The 22,505-nt window shown below is 38.2% G+C and overlaps 1 protein-coding gene across 4 annotated transcripts in view; it reads left to right on the top strand.

The window, feature by feature from the left end:
* The window catches only part of COL28A1 (collagen type XXVIII alpha 1 chain), a 589,571-nt gene that overhangs the window by 525,746 nt on the left and 41,320 nt on the right, over positions 1 to 22,505 (top strand). For all 4 annotated transcript variants that reach the window (XM_055137085.1, XM_055137093.1, XM_055137081.1 and 1 more), the window contains exons 26-27: positions 4,556 to 4,624; positions 8,082 to 8,150. In XM_055137085.1, coding sequence (XP_054993060.1) covers positions 4,556 to 4,624; positions 8,082 to 8,150 — 138 coding nt within the window. The remainder of the gene's footprint in view (positions 1 to 4,555; positions 4,625 to 8,081; positions 8,151 to 22,505) is intronic.

Below are 22,505 nucleotides of genomic sequence, written 5' to 3' on the forward strand. Positions count from 1 at the left end.
ATATTTTGTTAGTTATAGTTTATATATATCTAAAGGTCATTAAAATTTTAATTAAAAATGATTAAGCATACAAGAACACAGAGAGAATAGTAACATGAGTGTCCTTTACCTGTTATGTTTCTTCAATAGCTGTTGACATGGGGCAGTCTTGTTTTTTCCTCTTTCCTCACTCCCCCACCCCCACTTCATTACTCTGAAGAGAATCTTTTTTTTTTTTTGATTTACATACTTGTAAAATTTATGTGGCAAAAATTATCTGTATTTCTTCAATAAACAAATAATAAGATAAAGAAGGAAACATCCATAGATTTACAAAGACAGGATCACGGGCCTCTTCGAAGTGTGTGTTCTCCCTTGAACACCTATTTCTCTCCTTGCATTTCCATTCTTGGGAATACCATATTCACTCTTTTTTTTCACATTTTTTTAAAAATGTATTTATTTTTAATTAGTGAATTACCGTGAGGGTGCAGTTACAGATTTATACACTTTTGTGCTCATGCTTCCCTCATACAAAGTTCGGGAACCCATCCCTTCACCAGTGCCCATTCTCCACCACCAGTAAACCCAGCATCCTTCCCACCCTCCCCAATCCCATCTCCCCCCACCCCACCCTGCCACTGTGGCAGGGCATTCCCTTCTGTTCTCTCTCTCTAATTAGCTGTTGTGGTTTGCAATAAAGGTGTTGAGAGGCCTCTGTGTTAAGTCTCTAGCCCTCATTCAGCCCGCAACACCCTTCCCCGGCATGGCCTTCGACTACAATGTAGTTGGTGATCCCTTCTCTGAGTTGCCCTTTCCCCAGAATGTGAGGCCAGCCTCCAAACCATGGAGTCAACCTCCTGGTACTTATTTCTACAATTCTTGGGTGTTAGTCTCCCACTCTGTTATTCTATATGCCATAGATGAGTGCAATCTTTCTATGTCTGTCTCTCTCTTTCTGACTCATTTCACTCAGCATGAAACTTTCCATGCCGATCCACTTATATGCAAAATTCATGATCTCCTTTTTTCTAACAGCTCCATAGTATTCCATTGTATAGATGTACCAAAGTTTCCTCAACCAGTCATCCGTTCTAGGGCATTCGGGTTTTTTCCAGATTTTGGCTATTGTAAACAGTGCTGTGATGAACAAATAAGTGCAGATGTCGTTTTGACTATACTTTTTTGCCTCTCTGGGATATATTCCCAGCAGTGGTATTGCTGGGTCAAATGGGAGCTCAATATCTAATTTTTTGAGAATCGTCCATATTGTTTTCCAAAAGGGCTGAACCAGTCGGCATTCCCACCAGCAGTGTAGAAGGGTCCCTTTCTCCCCACATCCTCTCCAACAGTGGTTGCTTTTGTTCTTTTGGATGTGTGCTAGTCTCTGTGGTGTGAGGTGGTATCTCGTGGTTGTTTTGATCTGCATCTCTCTGATGATTAGTGATGTAGAGCACTTTTTCATGTGCCTTTTGGCCATTCGTATTTCTTCCTTGATAAAGTTTCTGTTCATTTCTCTGAAGAGAATCTTAGACATCACCTATACATTTCACTCTCATATACATGTTTAGCTTAGTATATAATAGAAGAGTATTTCCATTTGTTATGGTTTAGTAGGTTATTCTGGATGTCTGAGGCCTTTATTATAATTTTATATGGGAAAAATTGGATATCCCCAGATCTTTAGGTTGAAGATTCTAGAAATAGAGGGTAATTGTTTTTGATAAAATATTTAATGATTTTTAGTAAAATCTTTTAAACTCTACTAGCCTGTTTTCTGTTTTGTTGGGGGGTGTAAAAATGTAGCAAGCATGTGAATAAGTCAGGTGTAGTTTGGAGACTCAGTGAATCTATAGACAGTTACTAAAAAGATACTTCAGACTGAAAAAAGAGCAGAAATTTTATGTTCTCTGCTTGGAGACTCAATGTTGAGATCGAAGAGAGAGGTGCTAAAGAGACCATTATGCCTACAGGACCTATAGAGTTAAAAGAAGCTAATACTAACTTGAAGAGATAGAGGCGAGTAGAGTCATTAGAGAGAGAGAGAGTGAGCGAGTGAGAGAGAGAAAGAGAGAGAGAGAAGTACCTGACATAGAGGGGGCAGAAGGGATGGGAAGGGTTGGGGAGGGAAACTGGGGATATTGGTGATGGGAAATGTACACTGGTGAAAGGATGCGTGTTGGAACATTATATGACTGAAACCCAACCATGAAAAACTTTGTAACTGTGTATCTCATTGTGATTCAATTTTAAAAATTAATTTAAAGTGCTTTTTAAGTGGCCTATATGCAGAAGGGAAATATGTAACTATGAATATAGAGATGAAAAGAACTGTCAGTAATTAAATAAAGCTGAAATTTTTTTTTTACTGTTTTTCTATGGTTTTGTTTCTTTAGACATATTTCTGGGTCTGTAAATAGAAAAAAAATAAGGTATGGGTTGTTTTTCTAGATTATGAATTTATTATTTCTTATAATCCTTGATTTTTACACTATTGAAAGCTGTGTGCTTATTCATTTCTTAACAGAACATAGAGACTGTCACTGTGACTGTTATCCCGTTGCTCATCTATTTGCTCATGCGGGTACCAGTAATATCTCCATTATGAGACTTGTTATTACTGTTTTTGGCATATCGAATATGCCACGAGTAGCTTTCCAGGCTCTGTCATGCGGGCGGGATACTCTCCGTAGCTTGCTGGGCTCTCTGAGAAGGACAGAGGAATCGAAACCGGGCCTGCCGTGTGCAAGGCAAATGCCTTGCCCGCTGTGTTATCACTTCAGTCCAACAGAATCCAGAGACTAGTGAATGTAAATTTTGGTGAACTCAGCTATGTCTTACTTTGCATTCTATTTTATTAAGGCATCATGATGTACAACGTTGTTCATAATAAAATTTCAAGCATACAGTGTTCCAACAATAACCATTAACACCAGTGTCAACTTCCCTCCACCAATATCCCCAGGCTCCCTCTTACCACTACCACCTTCAATGTCTAACCTATCTCCATAAATGGACAGATTTTAAAATTCGGGTCTCATGTTTAGAGTGTTGTTGGCTCTGTGATTTAGATATGTGCATATACCACATTTCTATACCACTGACATAGTGAGGTCCCTTACCCTCTAGTCACGACTGCTCTAATGGCAAATGTATCATAGAGCCAATTCCTAAATCAAGAAGCACAGTATTTCGGTGCAAAACAAAATAACGAAAAAGGACTAGAGCATGGCTGGAGTGATAGTATAGTGGATAGGGCGTTTGCCTTGCATTCGGCTGAACCGGGTTCGATCTCCAGGATCCTATATAGTCCCCCAAGCACTGCCGGGAGTGATTCCTGAATGCAGAGCCAGGAGTAACCCCTGTGTATTGCCGGGTGTTACCCAAAAAGCCAAATAAAATAAAATAAAATAAAATAAAAAGGACTGGAGCAATAGCTCCCCACACATGGTTTCCTGACCACTGCTTGGAGTGACCCTCAAGCATGCAGCTGGGAGTAGCCCTGAGCACCACTGAATATGGCTCAGAAAACAAATAAACAAATAAACAAAATAATAACAAGAAACTAGTTCTAGAAAAGATTATGTTTTTTTAATGTTGTTGGATTTTGTGGGGGTTCTTTTGATGGTTTATATTTGGGGGAGGGGGACACCCCTGGCAATCTCCGGGTTACTACTGGCTCTGTGCTTGGGAATTACTCCTGACGATGCTCAGGGGACCATATGGGATGCTGGAAGTCAGCCCCAGGTTGGCTGCATGCAAGGTATACTACTGCTCCAGCCCCAGAGAATGTTACATTTTAAATAATGACTTTAATTCTTATTTCTTTTTTCTCTTCTCACAATGAAATGTTTCCAAATTCCAAGTAAGGGTATTGTAGGGAAAATATACTTTAAGGTTGCCATGAAAGCCAATTGACTTGATTTCTTTTTTTTTTTTTTTTTTTTTTTTTTTGCTTTTTGGGTCACACCTGGCGATGCACAAGGGTCACTCCTGGCTCTGCACTCAGGAATTACCCCTGGCGGTGCTCAGGGGACCATATGGGATGCTGGGAATCGAACCCGGGTCGGCCGCGTGCAAGGCAAACGCCCCACCCGCTGTGCTATCACTCCAGCCCCAACTTGATTTCTTTTAAATAGACCTGTTAGTTGGATGTCAGTTGGCCTAAAGATTGCGTAAAGGGGGGGCCGGAGTGATAGCACAGTGGGTAGGGCATTTGCCTTGCACGCGGCCAACCCGGGTTCAATCCTCGACATCCCATATGGTCCCCCAAGCACCGCCAGGAGTAATTCCTGAGTACAAAGCCAGGAGTAACCCCTGAGCATCGCTGGGTGTGACCCAAAAAGCAAAAAAAAAAAAAAAGATTGCGTAAAGGGCAATGAGTAATTAAAGTGAGATAACATACCGTGTGAAGTATAGGAAATGGTCATGCAGAGAAAGACTTAATTACTTTTAGTTCAATTTAAGAGTTTAGGGTTGTACATTTATTTTCCAATTATTTCTGTATAAGATATTATAAAAATAATAATTGTTTTTGTTTTTAAATGAGTAACTGTCCTTTACTGTGTTTTTTCAGGGAGAACCTGGTGTGAGGGGTCCCCCTGGCCCATCTGGGCCTCGAGGTATTGGAACCCAAGGGCCAAAGGTAAGTCCTCGGGTCTATAGCCCATGTGAAATTTAGGTACTTGTGAGAATTAAGCAAACATTAACTTTATAACAATGTTCATTTTCATGTTAACTTAGTGTTTTCATTGCTTACAGAAAATCCTTCTTTCTCATTATATATGAATTTTTAGTTACAAGGGGCTTTAAATCCATCAAGTTATTTGCTTCCCTACCAAAAAATAGTTTCTGTCTCCATCTCTGTTTTTCTCTCTCATGATGGGGACAGGGAGGTGTACACTGTGTTCTGTCTGCTTGGAGGTTGCTTCTGATAGTACTTAAAGGACCATGTGGTACCAGGGCTCAAACTGGGCCTCTGGCACATGCCCGGCCTATTGGACCGTCTCTTTGGCACAGTCAAAGTGTCTCTTAAGTAAGTGGTTGAAAAGTGCTAAGGTATTTCAAGGTTTCTGAGAGGCTGGACCATGGTTAAGCAGCTTTCCCTTGGTCAGGGTGAGCCACATGTTCCTTAATAGGTGGCCAGCCATGGGATCAATTGTGCACAATTGTGTCAGGGGCTCAGAATAATAGTCAGATTTGTTGTCCCCCAAAAAGGAAGAGGAAGACCTTTCTCTTAACCTTTGCCTTTATTTTGATTTTCTTTTGTCATCTCCAATTTGTTGATTGTTTATCCTTTTTTACTCTGCTGTCTATCCCAGAAAGACATTTTGAGGAGGAAGATACTGTCCTTACAGGTAGAAGCCAGAGGTGCTACTAACCTCCTACAATGCAAGGACAGCCCCCCTGCCCCATAATAAAGAATCATTTAGGCCCAAATATCAATTGCACGAAGATTTCATGAATGTTTTCATGACTTATTTGCTGACTCAAAAAGTGTTTCCTTGATCTATTAAAAAATAAAGAAGTCTCAGGCATACCCATAGAAAATGGGTGGCAATGAGCCACTCTTCACAAATTCAAATTTCATTGTTTTTCTTTTTTCATTATGGTTTTTGGATGCTGCTCAGGGGCTACTTGTGGCTTAGTGTTCTGGGTTTGTTCCTGGCCAGTGCTCATAGGACTATGTAGTGCCAGATTCAAAGGCAAGGATCCAGCATGCAAAGAATGTGCTTTAGCCCTTAGATCTAGCACCCTGACCCCACAAATCCAAATTATATACTCTCACCTTTTTTTAAATAACAACTCCATTTTGATGGACCATTTTTATTTTACTTTATAAATTTTTATATAGGCACTGTGATTTACAGTGCTGTTAATAATAAAGTTTTATGCATATAATGTTCCAACTCCAAAATTACTACCAGTGTTAATGTCCCTACGCCAATATCTCCAAAGTCCTTCCTATTCCATACCTTGATTCCGTAATAAGCTCATTGTTTAAATTATTATAGTTTGGTCAAATGCTTACAATAGTGCTGGTGCTTTCGTGTATATACCTCACCTTTACACCATCAAAATGTCTGATGCCCTTGACCAATACTCATATGTCACCACCTGTCCACCTCTTTTCTTCTCTGCCACATCCCTGCCCATCCACTTCCTTGAATTTCTCATTTCTATAATCCATGGACAAATATTTGCTTACACTAATACCTTCCCTTGTCTTGTTACTTTATGTACCACAGGAAGTGAGAGCATTTGCATTGTATCAGAAGATCCTTAGCTCCTGCTCCTCCTCCCCTTTTTCCTCCTCCTCCTCCTCCTCCTCTTCCCTCCTGTACCTCCTCCTCCTGTACTTCCTCTGCTTCTTCTAAATCATCCTTATTTCCATTACAATTTTTTTTTTGCAATGAGCATTTGGTTCCCCTGTTATCAGAAAAAAAAGGCCTTCCCTATATTGAGGAGAAAAAGTCCAACTTATACAATAATTTACATTAATGCAGCAAATTCCCAAAACTTGTCTCATCAAGTGTTAATTTGGGAATTTAGGGGATGCGCAAATTAAGTTAATCTCACTGCAGTAGGACTTCTTGGAAGCATTCGTGTTTTAGTGTTCAATAGGTCTCAAAACAATGGAGCAAATCCTGCTAGAAAGCATTTTTCAATCTTCTTTAGTCATGGAAGTTTATCCTCACAAAATATGGCCTTTAATTGTGCCAAAATGTTCCTGGAATTAAAACACTTTTTGCTTCATTAGCATAAAAAATTAAACAAGGGTCCAGTGATATAAGTCTGTGACAGACATGCTTTGTGTGTAGGGCCTAGTATGTACATATCTCGTATGTACATGTGCACCTGTATGTGCGCACATGTACACATACACACAGAGACACAAATTCAACATGAATCCACACCAGTGTCCACTTTAACTGAAGTCCCAGTAGGGTTGGAGAGACCTTCCAGGAGTTAAAGCATCTAACCTAGCACACTGCTAACCCCTGTTCAATCTCCAGAACTGTATATGGGCCTTCAAACATGGTTAGGAGTGATGGCTGAGCACAGAACCAGAAGTAACCCTAAGCACAGTTAGTATGTACACACACACACCCCACTCTTCAAAAAAAAAAAGACTCAACAATCTATAGCACTGCTCTGTAGCACTGTTGTCCAGCTGTTCATCGATTTGCTCGATTTGCTCCAGTGGGCACTAGTAATGTCTCCATTGTGAGACTTGTTGTTACTGTTTTTGGCATATCAAATATGCCGTGGATAGCTTGCCAGGCTCTCTGAAAGGGATGGAGGAATCGAACCTGAGTTGGCCTCGAGCAAGACAAATGCCCTACACTCTGTTCTATTGCTCCAGCACCAACAATCTGTGACCCTGGTTAATTGGCACTTGATTTTGAATGGATCAACATATTAAGAAAGTATGGAATTGGGTGGCTTTCACGTCCTTGGTATTCTAAGGGTTGATGGGAAGGCAGCTAGAGGAATCTAAGCAGATAAGACTCTCAGGCCAATTCTTCTGATGAACAGGAGTTATGTCTTATTTATATTTGGATTAAATGGAAGTTTCACATATAAGAAGTGTTTCCACAAAGTGTTTTAGCCACAAAATTCTTTTTTATTTTATTTTATTTTATTTTTTTTATTAGTTTATTTTTAATTAGAGAGTCATCGTGAGGGTACAGTTACAGATCCATACATCTTTGTGCTATGTTTCCCCCATACAAAGTTCGATAGCCCATCCCTTCACCAGTGCCCATTCTCCACCACCAGTAAACCCAACATCCCTCCCCCCCACCCCAGTCCCGTCTCCCCCCACCCCACCCTGCCATTATGGCAGGGAATTCCCTTTTGTTCTCTCTTTCTGATTAGGTGTTGTGGTTTGCAATAAAGGTGTTGAGTTTTAGCCACAAAATTCTTTGTAAAACATACACTGAGAAACTTTTGTGGCTAATTGATCTCTTGAGAATTATTTATGAGTCTTGGAGCAGGGCCTGTAGATGAACTTACACGATGGTGACAGTGGGACATGGATCGGGAAGTATAATGTCATTTCTTCCTAAGTACACTTTTTCATTTCTGTTTTGCTACAGGGTGATATTGGGCAGAAAGGTTTGCCTGGTTCCCCTGGTCCTCCTGGCTATGGACTACAAGGAATTAAAGTAAGTGGGAGTGGTTGTATCAGAGTTACAATTCACTAGTGTGATGGGGGGAGAGACTAAGAATGATACAAAAATGATTATTTTAAAATGAGTTTAAGATAAGGTTAGTAGTTAAAATTGCATCCATTATTCAGAGACAATATCCAGGAGTGTAAAAATGGCATAAGTATACTCATTTCAGAGATGCCAAACATTACATGACTTGCTTGGTGTAAGTTTAATGGTTATAGAGGTTTGTCTTGCTAAATGAATGAAGAACTCATGTTCAGTGCAGTGCTCTCTCTCTCCCGTAATTTCCTCACCAATAGCTTCTACTCTTGGGCCAGGGATTTCCAGTTTTAGCAATTCATACTGAACTAATCTGAAGAGCTAGCGCATGATACAATATTCTACCCTAGGAGAATGAATTCTGAATATTAAGATGTGAAGCTAATAAAAACCCCTTTCCCTAGAGTTTTACCTAAGTATCATGGGTGAAAACAGGTGCTCAAGGCTATGAGTGTGGGGCACTGCACTTCATAGTCATCTCACCTGATTTTTTTCTATTCCAGCAGTTATGAGCCTGTCCAAAGATGTGGGCTCTGAGCTTTTTCATGTCTCAGCAGATATCAGCAGAAATACTTTGCTCTAAAGGTTGCTCTGTCATTTCAAATAGTTTTTCCTTTTACTTTTAATATGCTGACTACTTCTTTTTGAATCATTTTATATACACACTGACATTCTATTTTGATTCTCCTCATATAAATTGCAATTTATTTATTTACTATATTTTAATTTTACTGAGTAATTCACCCTGGTTAATTGATTTCATTTTAAAAAGGTTGGACGTATAAAAATAATTTGTCAAAGAGGCAGAACTTATTAGTAGATAAGAGACAGTAGGGACTTCATATCTAAAAAATATGAAATGCCTGTGTTGAAATTCAACTGCCTACTACTGTGCAGGGACTAGATTTATTCAATGAGTTTTACTTAAGAACAAAACTCATTTAATCTTGTTTTGAACATTCCACTCTATTGTACACTGTCAAAGGCCTTTCGGATGTGAGCTGTTCAACTCTGGGACTGAGTATCTGAATTAAGGCCAACCAAAAATATGTGGTTGATTGCATATGAGCATTAGAAAGTTTGGCACATACAAGCTTCCTTGTAAACAACATTTTGTAGACTCTTATTCTTAATCTTTAAATTTAAAGTTTAAAGATGATAATACTTTGTACAGGAACTTATAAAAGTTTGCTTAAGCAAAACATCCTCCAACTTGATTGGTCTTATCACCAATAAGAGTTCAATAAAACCACCTTATTACTCCCTTATCACCATCTCATTAAATCTAGGGCCAGATTTCTTTCCTCTATTATTGGGGAAATACTTCCTTCTAAATACAGGAACATCACTATGACTCACCTGTGCTTTTCCAAGAATTCCAGGTTATACCACATTCAAAGTCTGTCCTGAGTGAAATTATGGTGGAAAGCCTGCCCTTGTAGGGAAATAAGGAAGAAAAAATTGCCACATATCCTGTCATATCAGAAACGGGATATGCTTTTTTTTCCCGCACTGAGGGTGGTGGCCTAATGATTCTTACAGTAAGCCTTAATCAAGCATAAGATAAAACCCCATTAGGCGTATGGAATTGTCTAGTATTTGGCGCCAGGACAAAATATTTAGCATTTTGTTGTTGCTTTTCTACCTTTGACCCTGAGCTGTACTAACAGTACAAGAGGGAGGGAAACTGAAAAAATGGAGTCTGTCATGTTCCAACTCATCTTAAGCCTATGTTAGCAGTGACATTTTATTTCTTAATATAATTTCTTGATTTATTTCTCACCCCTTTCTAAAACTGTTGAAACATTGAAATTTACTTTGGTTGTTTGTCTGCATAGTTTTAGTGAAAGCCGTTATTGTTCTTTATCTTTAACACTGGGCCAGAACTGTGCCCTATTCCTTTTTGCCACTGGATAAACTACGGATAAAATAGACTAATCATGTAAGTATTCAGCTCCAGCAACCACATAACGTTGTTGCTAAAATACTGACACTTCACTCACTCATGTGTATTTTCAAGACTCTCTGTGAAGGAGAGTGAGGTTTTCTGGAAATCCCTTCCCCCTGCCTTCCTTGGGACTCAAGTTATACAGGACCACTGCTGTATGATGGGACATGATGGGTCTACCTACCTTGGGTATCAGAGAGCCTCTGTTATTCCAGCTCCACTGAGAGCAGATGGCTCCGCACTAGCATAGGAACTCCAGCCCCTTCAGGATCTCAGTGAGCTTCTCAATCACAATCAAATTGTATGGATGAATATGGAACTGTGGCTCTTTAGCCTCAAAGAGACCTTGATCTTTCGTATTTATGGTATAAGCCAGGATATTTCATGATACAATCTTGTCCCTCTGTGAATTTGAGCACAGATCATTTCTCCTAAATATGCTAATAACCCCCTGACTAGGTCAAGGGGGGTTCTGGCTATGACCTGCTCATGGACTGGTATTTTTAGGGTTCAGGAGAGATGTAATGAGAAGGCAGACCAACCAGGTTAAAAAGTCAAGTATGAGGACAGACAGCAATGTCTTCCCCACTTCCTTTCTACATAAGAACTTTTCCATATATGATGCTAGGGATCAAACCCAGGTCAGCTAGATATAAGCACATGCCTTACCCACTGTTCTATTTCTCTAGCCCCAATGCTGATGTGACCTTCATACTTTTTCTGAGATGATAAGAAGGTCCTTTTGAAAACAGAATTCCTGGCTTAGGGCCGTGACTCCGGTGGTAAAGCATATACCTTGCATATGTGAAGAAGTCCTCTTGATTTTTGCACAACAGACACTGCCCACCCTCCCTCCTAATGTCAACACCACTTCTGCCATGACAATCATAAAACAATAAATCAGTGAATAATTCCTGGAAGCTCTCCTTGACTTCAGGAAATTCTGAAGGGGATTCTCAGGATATACAGGACAATTTCCTGTTATCCATAATGATTTATTCATTGAAAGAATGAGCTTTCATGACACTGCCTTTTATTCTTTGGCTAGGCCTGAATAGAACCTTTACAACTTTGGTTACTGAAACTCTCCCTGTAGTTAAACTATGAAAAGGGGGAGAGGACTAATATTTTAGGCCTAGCTGATTTGTTGTCATTTTGAGAAATTATGATAGTTTCACTGGTCAGAGAGCTAGAAGGTCAATCTCAGAGACAGCAGGTGCTCAGGAATGGAAAAAAAACGCAGTCTGAATGACCCATCCCTGTTTTCTATAGTCTGACCTTAATAGTACAATAGAAAGAAAATCAGAGTTAGGGACATTTCAGACCTTGGTCTATATCTTATTAAGTTTACACATAAATATATGCAAGTTATCAAAGTTATCATCTTTATTGAAACAGCTTATTGTTTCTAAAATGGAGATTGTGAAATTTCAATTTGCAAGTTACAGTAAAGATAAAAATGTCCAGAGTACCCAGTACACAGCAGTGGTTGAGTAATTAGAGCTTGAAATATGGATTCAACTAAACTGTGTCATGACTTTTTGTCTGCTTTATATCTGCCTCAGTTTCCACATTTGTGTAATGGGGATGACACTTCTATTTCCCAGAGTCTTTGTGAGAAATAAATAAAATAAGATAGTACATGCAATGCACATGCAGTAGTTACTGATACAATAAAATTAATAATAACAACATGAATAGCTGCTTTCTTTCCCATTTGCTAGTCGCCCTTGTATTTTCCAGGATGCAGGAATGTAATTCTGATATTCAAGTGAAATAAGGCTGTAAATATCAAAATATTGGTTGTATTACTGTAGACCTGACCCTAAGTTATGCATCTAAGTGTACTTAACAGACACTCAGATGCATAATGCCTCAAAAGCAATGGTTTTGCTGACTTAACTGTGGGTGTTTCTGATTGGTGGGCAGGGGTTTTTCCAGTAGATCTCTAGATTACCTCATGCTCCTTTGTGTTTTCTTAAACTACTGGGCTCCTTTATCATACGCACCCAGTAGGCAGAAAAATCAAGTAATGTAAGTAGCATGCCTACTAATTGTCTTGGTGAGTAATTGACAAATAGTACCTTTGCCCTTACTTTACTGGAAAGAACTAGTGTAATGGAAAGATGATTAGTTCTATGTCCAGGAAGAAGAGGAACCCCAGGTTTGATAAAGAGTTGGAAACTATTGCCATGTACCATTCAATCTAGAGAGACATTTTATTATATTTATTGGTGTTTTTTTTTGTTTTTTTTTTGGGGGGGGGCATAACTGGCAATGCTTCAGGGTAACTCCTGGATCTGCACTCAAGAATTACTCCTGGTGTTACTTCAGGAACTATACGGGATGTTGGGGATCAAACCTGGGCTGGCTGTGTACAAGGCAAGACCCCTACTCACTCTACTATCTATCCAGCATCTTAGAGGTGCATTTTAAAGTATCTGTTGTACCTAATCAGAGAGAGAGAACAAAAGGGAATACCCTGCCATAGTGGCAGTGTGGGGTGGGGGGAGATGGGACTGGGGAGGGTGGGAGAGATGCTGGGTTTACTGGTGGTAAAGAATGGGCACTGGTGAAGGGATGGGTTCTCGAACTTTGTATGGGGGAAACATGAGCACAAAAATGTATAAATCTGTAAGTATACCCTCACGGTGATTCACTAATTAAAAATAAATAAATTATATAAAAAAAGATCTGACTCAGGAATAGAGCCCCTAGTTCTCCCCTGCACTTTCCTGGTAGCAACAATTCTGTGAGCAGATGCTTGGAGGAAACTTAATCCTGGGAGAAACCAATACCTAGAGCCAACTCTGGGAGACCAGTTTGTTGAAAACCTTGTTTGGAGACATGGACTCTCCAGTTAAAAAACTGTCAGATACAGATCCCAAGTCATACGTTTGAGCTGGAGAGATAACTCCAAGGGCTGAATGCAGGAGAGCCTTGTTTGATCCTGAGTACCACCAGCCCACTGGTGTTTGCCAGGAATGCCTAACCAGTCTGGAAGAGGTCTTGAGCAATAATGGATACTGTCTCCAAAACCAAAATAAAACAAAAACAAAATTGTAGTAAAAAAAAAAAGTATCTGTTGTGCTGAATATGTTGGTGTTTTCAAGGAGAATAGAAAACAGGAATTGTCTGCTTAGAAGTTTCCAGAATATCTCCTCACTTCCAATACCTTGGGGCACAGTTACTTGGAATTACAAGGAATGGTTTCAGCTCCATCCTTTTATTCTGTCTTAAAAACAGAACCTTGGCCTTGATATCTTTTTCTTATTTCAAGTCCATCAGGAGCATCAGTGGATGATTTATAATATTTTTTGAGTAGACAGATTGAATAGTAGCCAAAGAGCTAAAAGATAAAAACAAAACAAAACAAAAGAAAATCTTAGGGTTTTGTAGGAACAAGAACAAAAGCAGATAATGCTCGTTCCTGTGTGTGGCAAAGCCAGCGCCAGAGAATAAGATCTTGTGAGACTTGCTGGGAGCTTGTGGTTCAAAAGTAGGGGGGGATATGGGAATGGAATCAAGAATGGAAGCAGAACTGACACAAAAGAGTTCAGGAGATAAAGGGAAGCCAGCAGTAAGGCCCCTATGGGGAATAAGGGAAGGGCTGAACCAGTAGGTATGTGACCATAGATGGATTAGCCCAGTTTGCAGGGACCAGCACAGGGATAGCCAGAAAGAAAATGCTTCTCCTCATAAAGCCCTTATTCCGAATTCACATCAGAACCCAGAACTCATAAGATTCTTGACTCAAGAGTATGGGGAAGAATCTTAGCTCAAGAATCTTACAAAAATTAGGGATTAAGGATGTGGTCATTCCTTAGGTAGGTTTTGTTTGCTTCAGTGTGTCAGAGTAACTGGTTCTGTAAACGATGAGAATACAATGGACTTTGTGATTTTGACTCTGATTGGTAATTCACACATTTGCCTTTAATTCTTTTAAAAAATAATAAAAGATATTATTAAATGTTTATTCTCTCTCTCTATATATATATATATTTAAAGGCATGGGCTTTAAGTGTTAGCCTTTTTTAGCACTGTTTCTCTTTTCACAGCCTTTACCTTAGAAGCTAAAGCTTGAAAGAACGTCAGTCATATTGTGACAGAAAATCATCCCCACCTCTTCCCGGCAGAGCCCTCCAGCTTTTCAGTGGCCTCATTTTTTGACCTGATCACTTTGAACGTGTTTCCAGAATTTATTTGACTAGATTTTTGCCTAAAGAGTGTGTATATAGCATGAAAAGTGCCACTTTAAAGTTCCCAAAGAAATTATTATTATTGAAACGAAACTAATTTAAGGGGTGGGGGGGAATACCACTTATAAAGCCAGCAATGGGCAATGGGTTTGATACAATTCTCTTACTCAAAAGGTAAGAAGTAATGACATTAGGAATTTTTCTGGCCTTATCTATTAACTATGTATAACTATACATGGTGTTAATGACTACTAAGGGAGCAACATACACACACACACAGCAAAGTTTTGATATAGTGGCATTTTTATGTTTTAACATAGTTTTCTTTCTCCCTCCTGATCACAAACAGTGTCAAAAGCAGAAAACAAAATTAATGTTGGTAACTGTACTTAACAGCCTACCATAGATTGGATGTGTGATTATGCCAAAAACGATTTTGAATATATTTTTCTTGTTAATTTCATGCTCCCATAATTATATCTCTCCTAAGAAAGGATTCAAGTCATATTAAATTTAATTTTGGGAGACATATGTGGTCTCAGGGATTGAACCCTAAACTGCTCATATACAAGGCAAGTGCCCTACCCAGTGTACTATCTCTTTGAGTGTCTTGGGATTCTGCTGCCCAAATCGATCCTGTTATCAAAGTCCACTAACCCAGATTCAAACACTTAAAGCCCATGCCTTTAAATATATATATAGAGAGAGAATAAATATTTAATAACATCTTTTATTATTTTAAAAGAATTAAAGGCAAATGTGTGAATTACCAATCAGAGTCAAAATCACAAAGGCCATTGTATTCTCAGCATAGGCTGTTGCATAGGTCAGGGAAAGTCAGCATTTGTTAACTGGTTCTGTTTGTATTTTTCTACTTACTGGGTCACAATTTACTTTTCTACCTAGATAAAGTAGCTTTCAATCCTTTTTCAAATTAAGTTAAAGAACACCTTTTATTTTTTAAAAGGATATCTTTTATTTAAGAGCACTGCACTGTAGCACTGTTGTCCCATTAATCAATTTGCTCAAGCGGGCACTAGTAACATTCCATTGTGAAATTTGTTGTTACTGATTTTGGCATATCAAATATGCCATGGGTAGCTTGCCAGGATCTGCAGTGTGGGCGGGGTATTCTCGGTAGCTTGCTGGACTCTCTGAGAGGGATGGAAGAATCGAACCCAGATTGGCCGTGTGCAAGGCAAATGCCTTACGCACCGTGTTATGTAGAACATTTTCATCTCTCATTCTTATATTTTCTTTTATTTAATAGCCAATTCTTCAGATCAGAGTCAAATGGAAACTTCCGGCTCTCAATTTCGTTGGGCTTGACATATCATTATTGCTGGTCATATGTTTATTATCAATTTACCCTATGCAATGATTAATATCTGCCTTAAAAATCTGTTTGACTTTACTCTATAAATTTGATGCAAGTCTAACAGAAAAGGTGAATTTGTAATTTTTTGGTAGCGTCTCTGAGTGTTAATATATGTATGTGTATTTGTGTATATACTGTATATATACATGTGTGTATGTATACACTGTACATACAGATACATATTGTATGTACAGTGTATACATACACACATGTATATATATTTAAGTTGTTTACAATTGCATTAATATTGATGGTCTTAATATACAATTGTTGTACCCAATTTCATAGTTATTTCTTTCTAAAGTAAATGCTGTACTCTGCTTCAAGGTCAGAGGTGCCTTTACCATGCAGCTTGAACTCTGGATAGAACTAAAGTCTTATCACATTCTCTAACTTCCACCCATCTTCAATCAGCAATTCTTTAAAACTGCTCCTTTGGGTGGGAATCATGCAGCTCACAGTTGCACATTCTGCTCTGAAAAAATCAAGTTGATTGAAAAAAAAGCAGAGTATTGAAATGGAAAGAAACCATCAGAAAGATTGTCCTGAGACAGAGAGAGGGAATTAGGAAGCAAAAAACATGATGAAAGAATAGAAAATTGATTTTTTAAAAAAACTTTTTAAAAGGTTTTTCTTTAAAAAAAACAACTATAGTAATGCTTTAGGCATAAGGATTTATGAACTGAACTGAATGTAGTTACTATCCTTTGGCTAATTTTACTGCTGTTTTCTTTTTTACCCTTTCACTTCCTCCTTTTTATATTTATTTATTTTATACATTTCTTTTAGAAAACTTATATTAGATTTGTAAAACTCCATCTGACAATCTATATCTTTTTTCCAGAAACATTTGGTTCATTTACATTTAGTAAAATGAGTGATTTTTTAATATTTATTTCTACTGTTCCTACTGGATAAGTTTGGATCACTTGCCATAACTTTTCTAATTTTCTTTTTTTGTATTTTCTTATCCTATTTAAAATAAGTTTGCAATTATTGCATTTTCACCTAATTTGCAATTTAGAAATTTTCTCCCTCTTCTTTCAATATCACTCATAAAAATAGTCTCTGCCAAAAAAAAATTCATGGGAGTATCATATTGAATTAAATAAGACAGAGGTAGAAGAACACTATCAGATGCTTTCTTTCCCTCATCTGTGGTATTTAGGGAAACAAAATAGGATGTAGACAATATTTACTGATAACAAAGACTGAGTAGCATTGTAGCACTGTCGTCTCTTGTTCGTCGATTTGCTCCAGTGGGCACCAGTAATGTCTTCATTGTGAGACTTGTTATTGTTTTTGGCATATCGAATTTGCCATGGGCCTCTGCTGTGCAGGTGGGATACTCTTGGTAGTTTGTCAGGCTCTCCAAGAGGGACAGAGGAATCAAACCGGGGTTGGCTGTGTGCAAGGCAAACACCCTACCTGCTGTGCTATCACTCCACTATAATAAATTTTTAAAAATTGTTTACCTTAGGCCCTGGAACTGAGGGGCTGGTTGGAGGGGAAGGGCTGAAGGGATAATGGTGAAGAGATCTGGAGACACTGGTGGAGGGATTGGTGTAGTGTTTGGCATCTATACTTACCCTAATATCAGTAACCTCTGATATTGCAATATAAAAATTACTAAAATATTAACTTAGAAGGAGATTTTTTGATAGCCGTTATTTATCAAGTTGAAAATATCCCATTCTATTCTATTCCTAGTTTACTGAGAGTTTTTTTTATTATGAATGGATTTTGTTAATTTTTTTATTTACATCATCTGATATAGTCTGTTATCCTACTTTTTAAACCTTTTTTAAAAATGTGATGCATATCGCAAATTGATCTTTTAAATTAGCTTTTTAGTTAGCCTTGAATGCCTAGGACAAAACATCCTTGATCTGGTTGTAAAATTATTTTTCTATTAAGGAATTTAATCTGCTTCTATTTTTGAGGAATTTCACATCTACGCTCATGAGAGATATTGGTCTGTAGTTTCCTTGTGATATCATTATTGGTTTTGTTGTTAAAATATTTACTGTTTCTTAAAATTAAGAATTGCCTTTTCCTTTGCTTTCACACTCAGACTGTAAGAAATTGGTATAAATGTTTCATTAATTGGTGGAATTCACCAGTGAACTCACCTAGACTTGGTTCTTCTGTTTTGAAAGTTTAAAAATAATTAATTGAATTTTCTTAACATATATAAAATATATATTTAGGTTACATATTATACTATATAACATAATATATAAGTTATTATTATTACATATCCTTATATGTGTATATGCATATATGTTTATTCAAAAAATAAATTACAAAAGTCCATGGCGGCCTTCTCTCTTACTGCCTGCATTCACCCCAGGTCTTGCACCCCTTCACCCACCACAGGGTGGCCAATGGCGATGATGAATAGATGAAGGAGGGAACGAGGGCCAGATTGGTTGGTCTCAATTGCAGTTTAATCCAATCTCATCTGCATTCTCCTCCAGATCTTCCTCCTGCCCACTCTTACAGCCTTAGTTAAATCCCATACCATGAGGTGTAGGGGTAATAGTTACGTGTAGATATGGTCATAAAATCAACAGAGATAACGTCCTTCCCTCAGGGGAAGCTTCTTCTAGGACAAACTCTCATTCAGCAGGATGACCCATCCAAGAGTGAAATTCTATCTATGGGTATGTTTCTATTTTCCTTAGTCCAAGAAACATATAAGCATTCATTATATTAGTCATTTTTATGGATATAGTAAAAGGTATGCTAAGCTTATAGGATGGCTCTTCTAGGGCCATCTTGCTATAGATCTCAGACTTCAGTGCTCAGGTCAGATTAGTCTTTCCCAACCCTAGCAGGGTCCTAGTCTAGTCATTATGTTTTGGATCATGACAGAATTTGTTCATGATCATGCTCTTAACTTATACTTAAGTATTGTGGCACTTTGTCCTGGTCCATTTCAATGCCAGGTAGCACACAGCTTGCCCTGGGTCCATCCAGTCCCTTGTCGGGACCCTACTTTTTGGGTGCTAGGAACTAAGGGCAACTGAGGCTTAAGTTAATAAAGCAGATGCCCAGAAATTAATATTATTTGAAGTCAATTAACTCACAACTTACAAAAGCATAATATTAACTGTCTTCCTGCGTCCATACAAAAAGGACATTGTTTTAAAGTAAACTATGCAAAAGGACATGAGAGAAAGAGAAATATTTCACTTATGAATACAGGTCCGGTGTCCTTAGAAGGATCTGACCTTAACAGAGTTTGATTAGGGAGAAAGGTGACAGACCAGTTGGGAAAACAAGACACAAAGAAAGAGGTTACAAATACGCAAAGGAATGGGAGTGACTCAGCACTGTGATGGGTGTAACCCAATAAACCTCAGCTCCCTGTAGCAAGAGAGAAAGGACAAACCAGTGTTATCCTACATATATATTCAGAAAAAATGTTCCTATTAACCTTATGAAATACCCCTATCAACTTTCTGGCTATTACAATAACTTAGGACACTTTAATTTTATTTATCCTTACACCAGAATTATTACTGTAATTTAATGTTTAAACTAATTTTTAATTCCTTAAGACTTTATCTATGCTTTCACTTATATTTGTCTAGATATTTACTACTTTCTTTCTCTTGTACCAAATGATGCCATCTCAGACTGAAACTACTGTCTTTATGCCTGAATTGGATTCCTTTGAAGATCTTTAAAAGTAATCTCCAATTCTTTTTGGCTGAAACTACATTTCCTTAATATCTGCTAGAAGATACCTTTTCTGCGTATGAGATTCTAGGCACACAGTATTCATCTTAATGTACAGACGTCACCATCATTTGATCCTCATTACTGTTCTTGAGGAGTTTCCTTAGTAACATTGTTTAGGTTTCTTTAGAAATTTCTCCTTTTCCTATTTATTTAAAGAATCTTCATTTAATTTGCTATTATACCATAGGACTGGAGCAATAGTACAGCATGTAGGGCTTGCAAGTGGCCAACCCGGGTTCGATTCCTCCGTCACTCTTGGAGAGCCCGGCAAGCTGCTGAGAGTATCCTGCCCGAATGGCAGAGCCTGGCAAGCTACCCGTGGCATATTTGATATGCCAAAAACAGTAACAACAAGTCTCACAATGGAGACATTACTGGTGCCCACTCGAGCAAATCAATGAACAACCGGATAATAGTGCTACTATTATATATTAAGATACAGATTTCTTCAGTGGTGTTTCTTCAGTGGTGTTTAATTTTTGGTTTAGCTTGTTCACAGAATTTTGTATTTTGTATGCAATTATATTTGTAATTTTGTATTTGTAATGAAAGCTCTTGATACAATAACTTAGAAATGGAAACAACCCAAGTATAAAATGATAGGTGAATAGATAAAGAAGTGGTAACATCAATACAAAATGAAATTCTATGCAGCTGTGTAAAAAGGACAAAATTATAACAGTTCCATGAAACTTGGATGAAATTTGGGGTTCTCATGATAAGTGAAATGAGCCAGAGGGAGGGCAAATAGAAAATGATATTATTTATCCACAGTGCAGAGAGGAAACAACAATAGAAAGGAAATTGGCAGGATAAAGTGTGGTATGTGTGTGTGTTCAATTATGTCTTTAAATAGTGAGTCTTAAGTTTCAAAGGAGAAGAGATTTTTCTCAGGGGGAGGCTTCCCGGTGGTGCTCAGGAGGTCATGCAGTACTGGGGATTAACCTGGGGGCCTGTGCATGTGTGTCAGTCCTTTGAGCTAGTTCCCTGGCCAAGAAAAGAGAATTTTAATCTATTAGAATACTTGTTGAAAGTTCTCCAATTGACTTCTGCTGTTTATGAAGAATGAAATCTGATGAGTCATTAGTTCCCAATGTGATTATTATGCCAGTTTCAGAAAGAAATACATCTTCTGCAGAACTCAATCTGTCTCTTCTTCTTAAATTACCTTATGTGGTGATTTTTTAAAGTGAAAACATTTGCTGTATTTTCCTGCTATGTATATACTTAAATAATAGCGCACATACGCTCTTTGCCAGAATTGTGAAATGAGTAATACTAATATGCCCTTCAAAACAGAAACTGTTTTCTTCACATAAGAAAAAAGTTTATATACATGTTTTAGAATCAGATATGCTTTTTGTTAAAAAAAATTCTCACATTCAGTCCTGACTAGTTCTACAATAACAGTATATTTTAACAATTTATTATTAAGTATATTTCTGGGATGCATGCAAATACAGTAGGCTCTCTTCTAGTTCTGGGATGTATCATGAGCAATCTGATCTGTCACTGTCACTGTCATCGCATTGCTCATCGGTTTACTCGAGCAGGCACTAGTAACATCTCCATTGTGAAACTTGTTACTGTTTTTGGCATATCAAATACACCACAGGTAGCTTGCTTGCTCTGCTGTGTTGTCAAGATACTCTCGGTAGCTTGCTGGGCTCTCTGAGAGGGATGGAGAAATCAAACCCAGGTCAGCCACATGTAAGGCAAACACCCTACCTGCTGCTTCAGCCCATCATGAGCAATAGAGACAAAAATTCTTGCTTTTAAAGAAGTTGTATTCTGCTGAAAATAAACTAAGTAAGTATATTGTAAACTTTGTTGATAATAAATCTGCTATAGCAGAAGGAGATGAAGGAGTTATGTGGAGGGATGTGATGAAATTTTAAATGGGAAGACCTTATGAGAAGAAAAAGTTCAACAGAGACCCCAAGTTGGTGAGGGAGGAGGTTTTGTGCATTTCTAAGGGGCAAGAATTTGAGGTAGAGAGAAGAGTTTGCACAAAGATGATGAAGAAAGTTTCTGGAAAGGTTAGAGAGCAAAGATCTCGGGCTGGGAATGCTGGAAATGAGGTCAGGGAGATGCCAGCCAGAAGACTAGAGGAAAGCCAGATAATATTTTAGGACTTCAGTCTTACTCAAATTGAGAGCTATCGTCTGGGTTTTAAACAACAGTGGTAGATAGTTAAAGTATAGAAAAGAATGGCTTTATTGTCAAGGGAACAGCCTATAAATTGGGAAGTTAGATTGGCTAGAATATGCTATTGGGCTAGCTTCAAGCAAAGGTAGTGGTTTTATACTAGTTAGAGTTGAGGGTATGTAATAATCTGTATAGACTGAGAAGTTCACCAGGAAAAATTATGTATATTAATGAAATATTAATATACAAGCTACCCATGGCGTATTCCATATGCCAAAAACAGTAACAATAGGTCTCATTCCCCTGACTCTGAAAGAGCCTCCAATCATTGGGAAAAACGAGTAATAAGAGGCTGCTAAAATCTCAGGGCTGAGTGTAATAGAGACATTACTGGTGCCCACTCGAGTAAATTGAGGAACAGTGGGATGACAGTGATACAGTGATATTAATGATGGGAAAGGTGGGCACAAGTGATGTGAGTCACAGAGTGAGCATTCCTGATACCGCATGTCGAAAAAGTGTGAACATCATCAGGGTCATGTTTTTCAGCTCTACAATCAGGAGATAGGTCTTGGTCAAGGAGAGGTCTGTTGAACAATCTCCTCTGACCACTTCTTTCAGGCAGATATCTCTAGTACTTATCAGTACACAGGTATGTCTCGAAAAAATGTCTCCCAGGTAGGGGTGTCCCATCATCAGAACTACCATGCTCTGACCAGGGCAGTAGTACTTTGCTTGTTTCTGGAGCGAGAAGATACCATTTTTTAGTCTAATCATACTGTAAATTAGTTTATGACATAACTGGGTGTTTGTTTGCTTGGTTTGGATTTTTGTTTGGAGCACCTAATATATGCCTGGCACATAGTAGCTGTCCAGTTTAAAAA

Source organism: Sorex araneus, chromosome 1 (genome assembly GCF_027595985.1).
Source record: "Sorex araneus isolate mSorAra2 chromosome 1, mSorAra2.pri, whole genome shotgun sequence".
NCBI classification, from domain to species: Eukaryota; Metazoa; Chordata; class Mammalia; order Eulipotyphla; family Soricidae; genus Sorex; species Sorex araneus.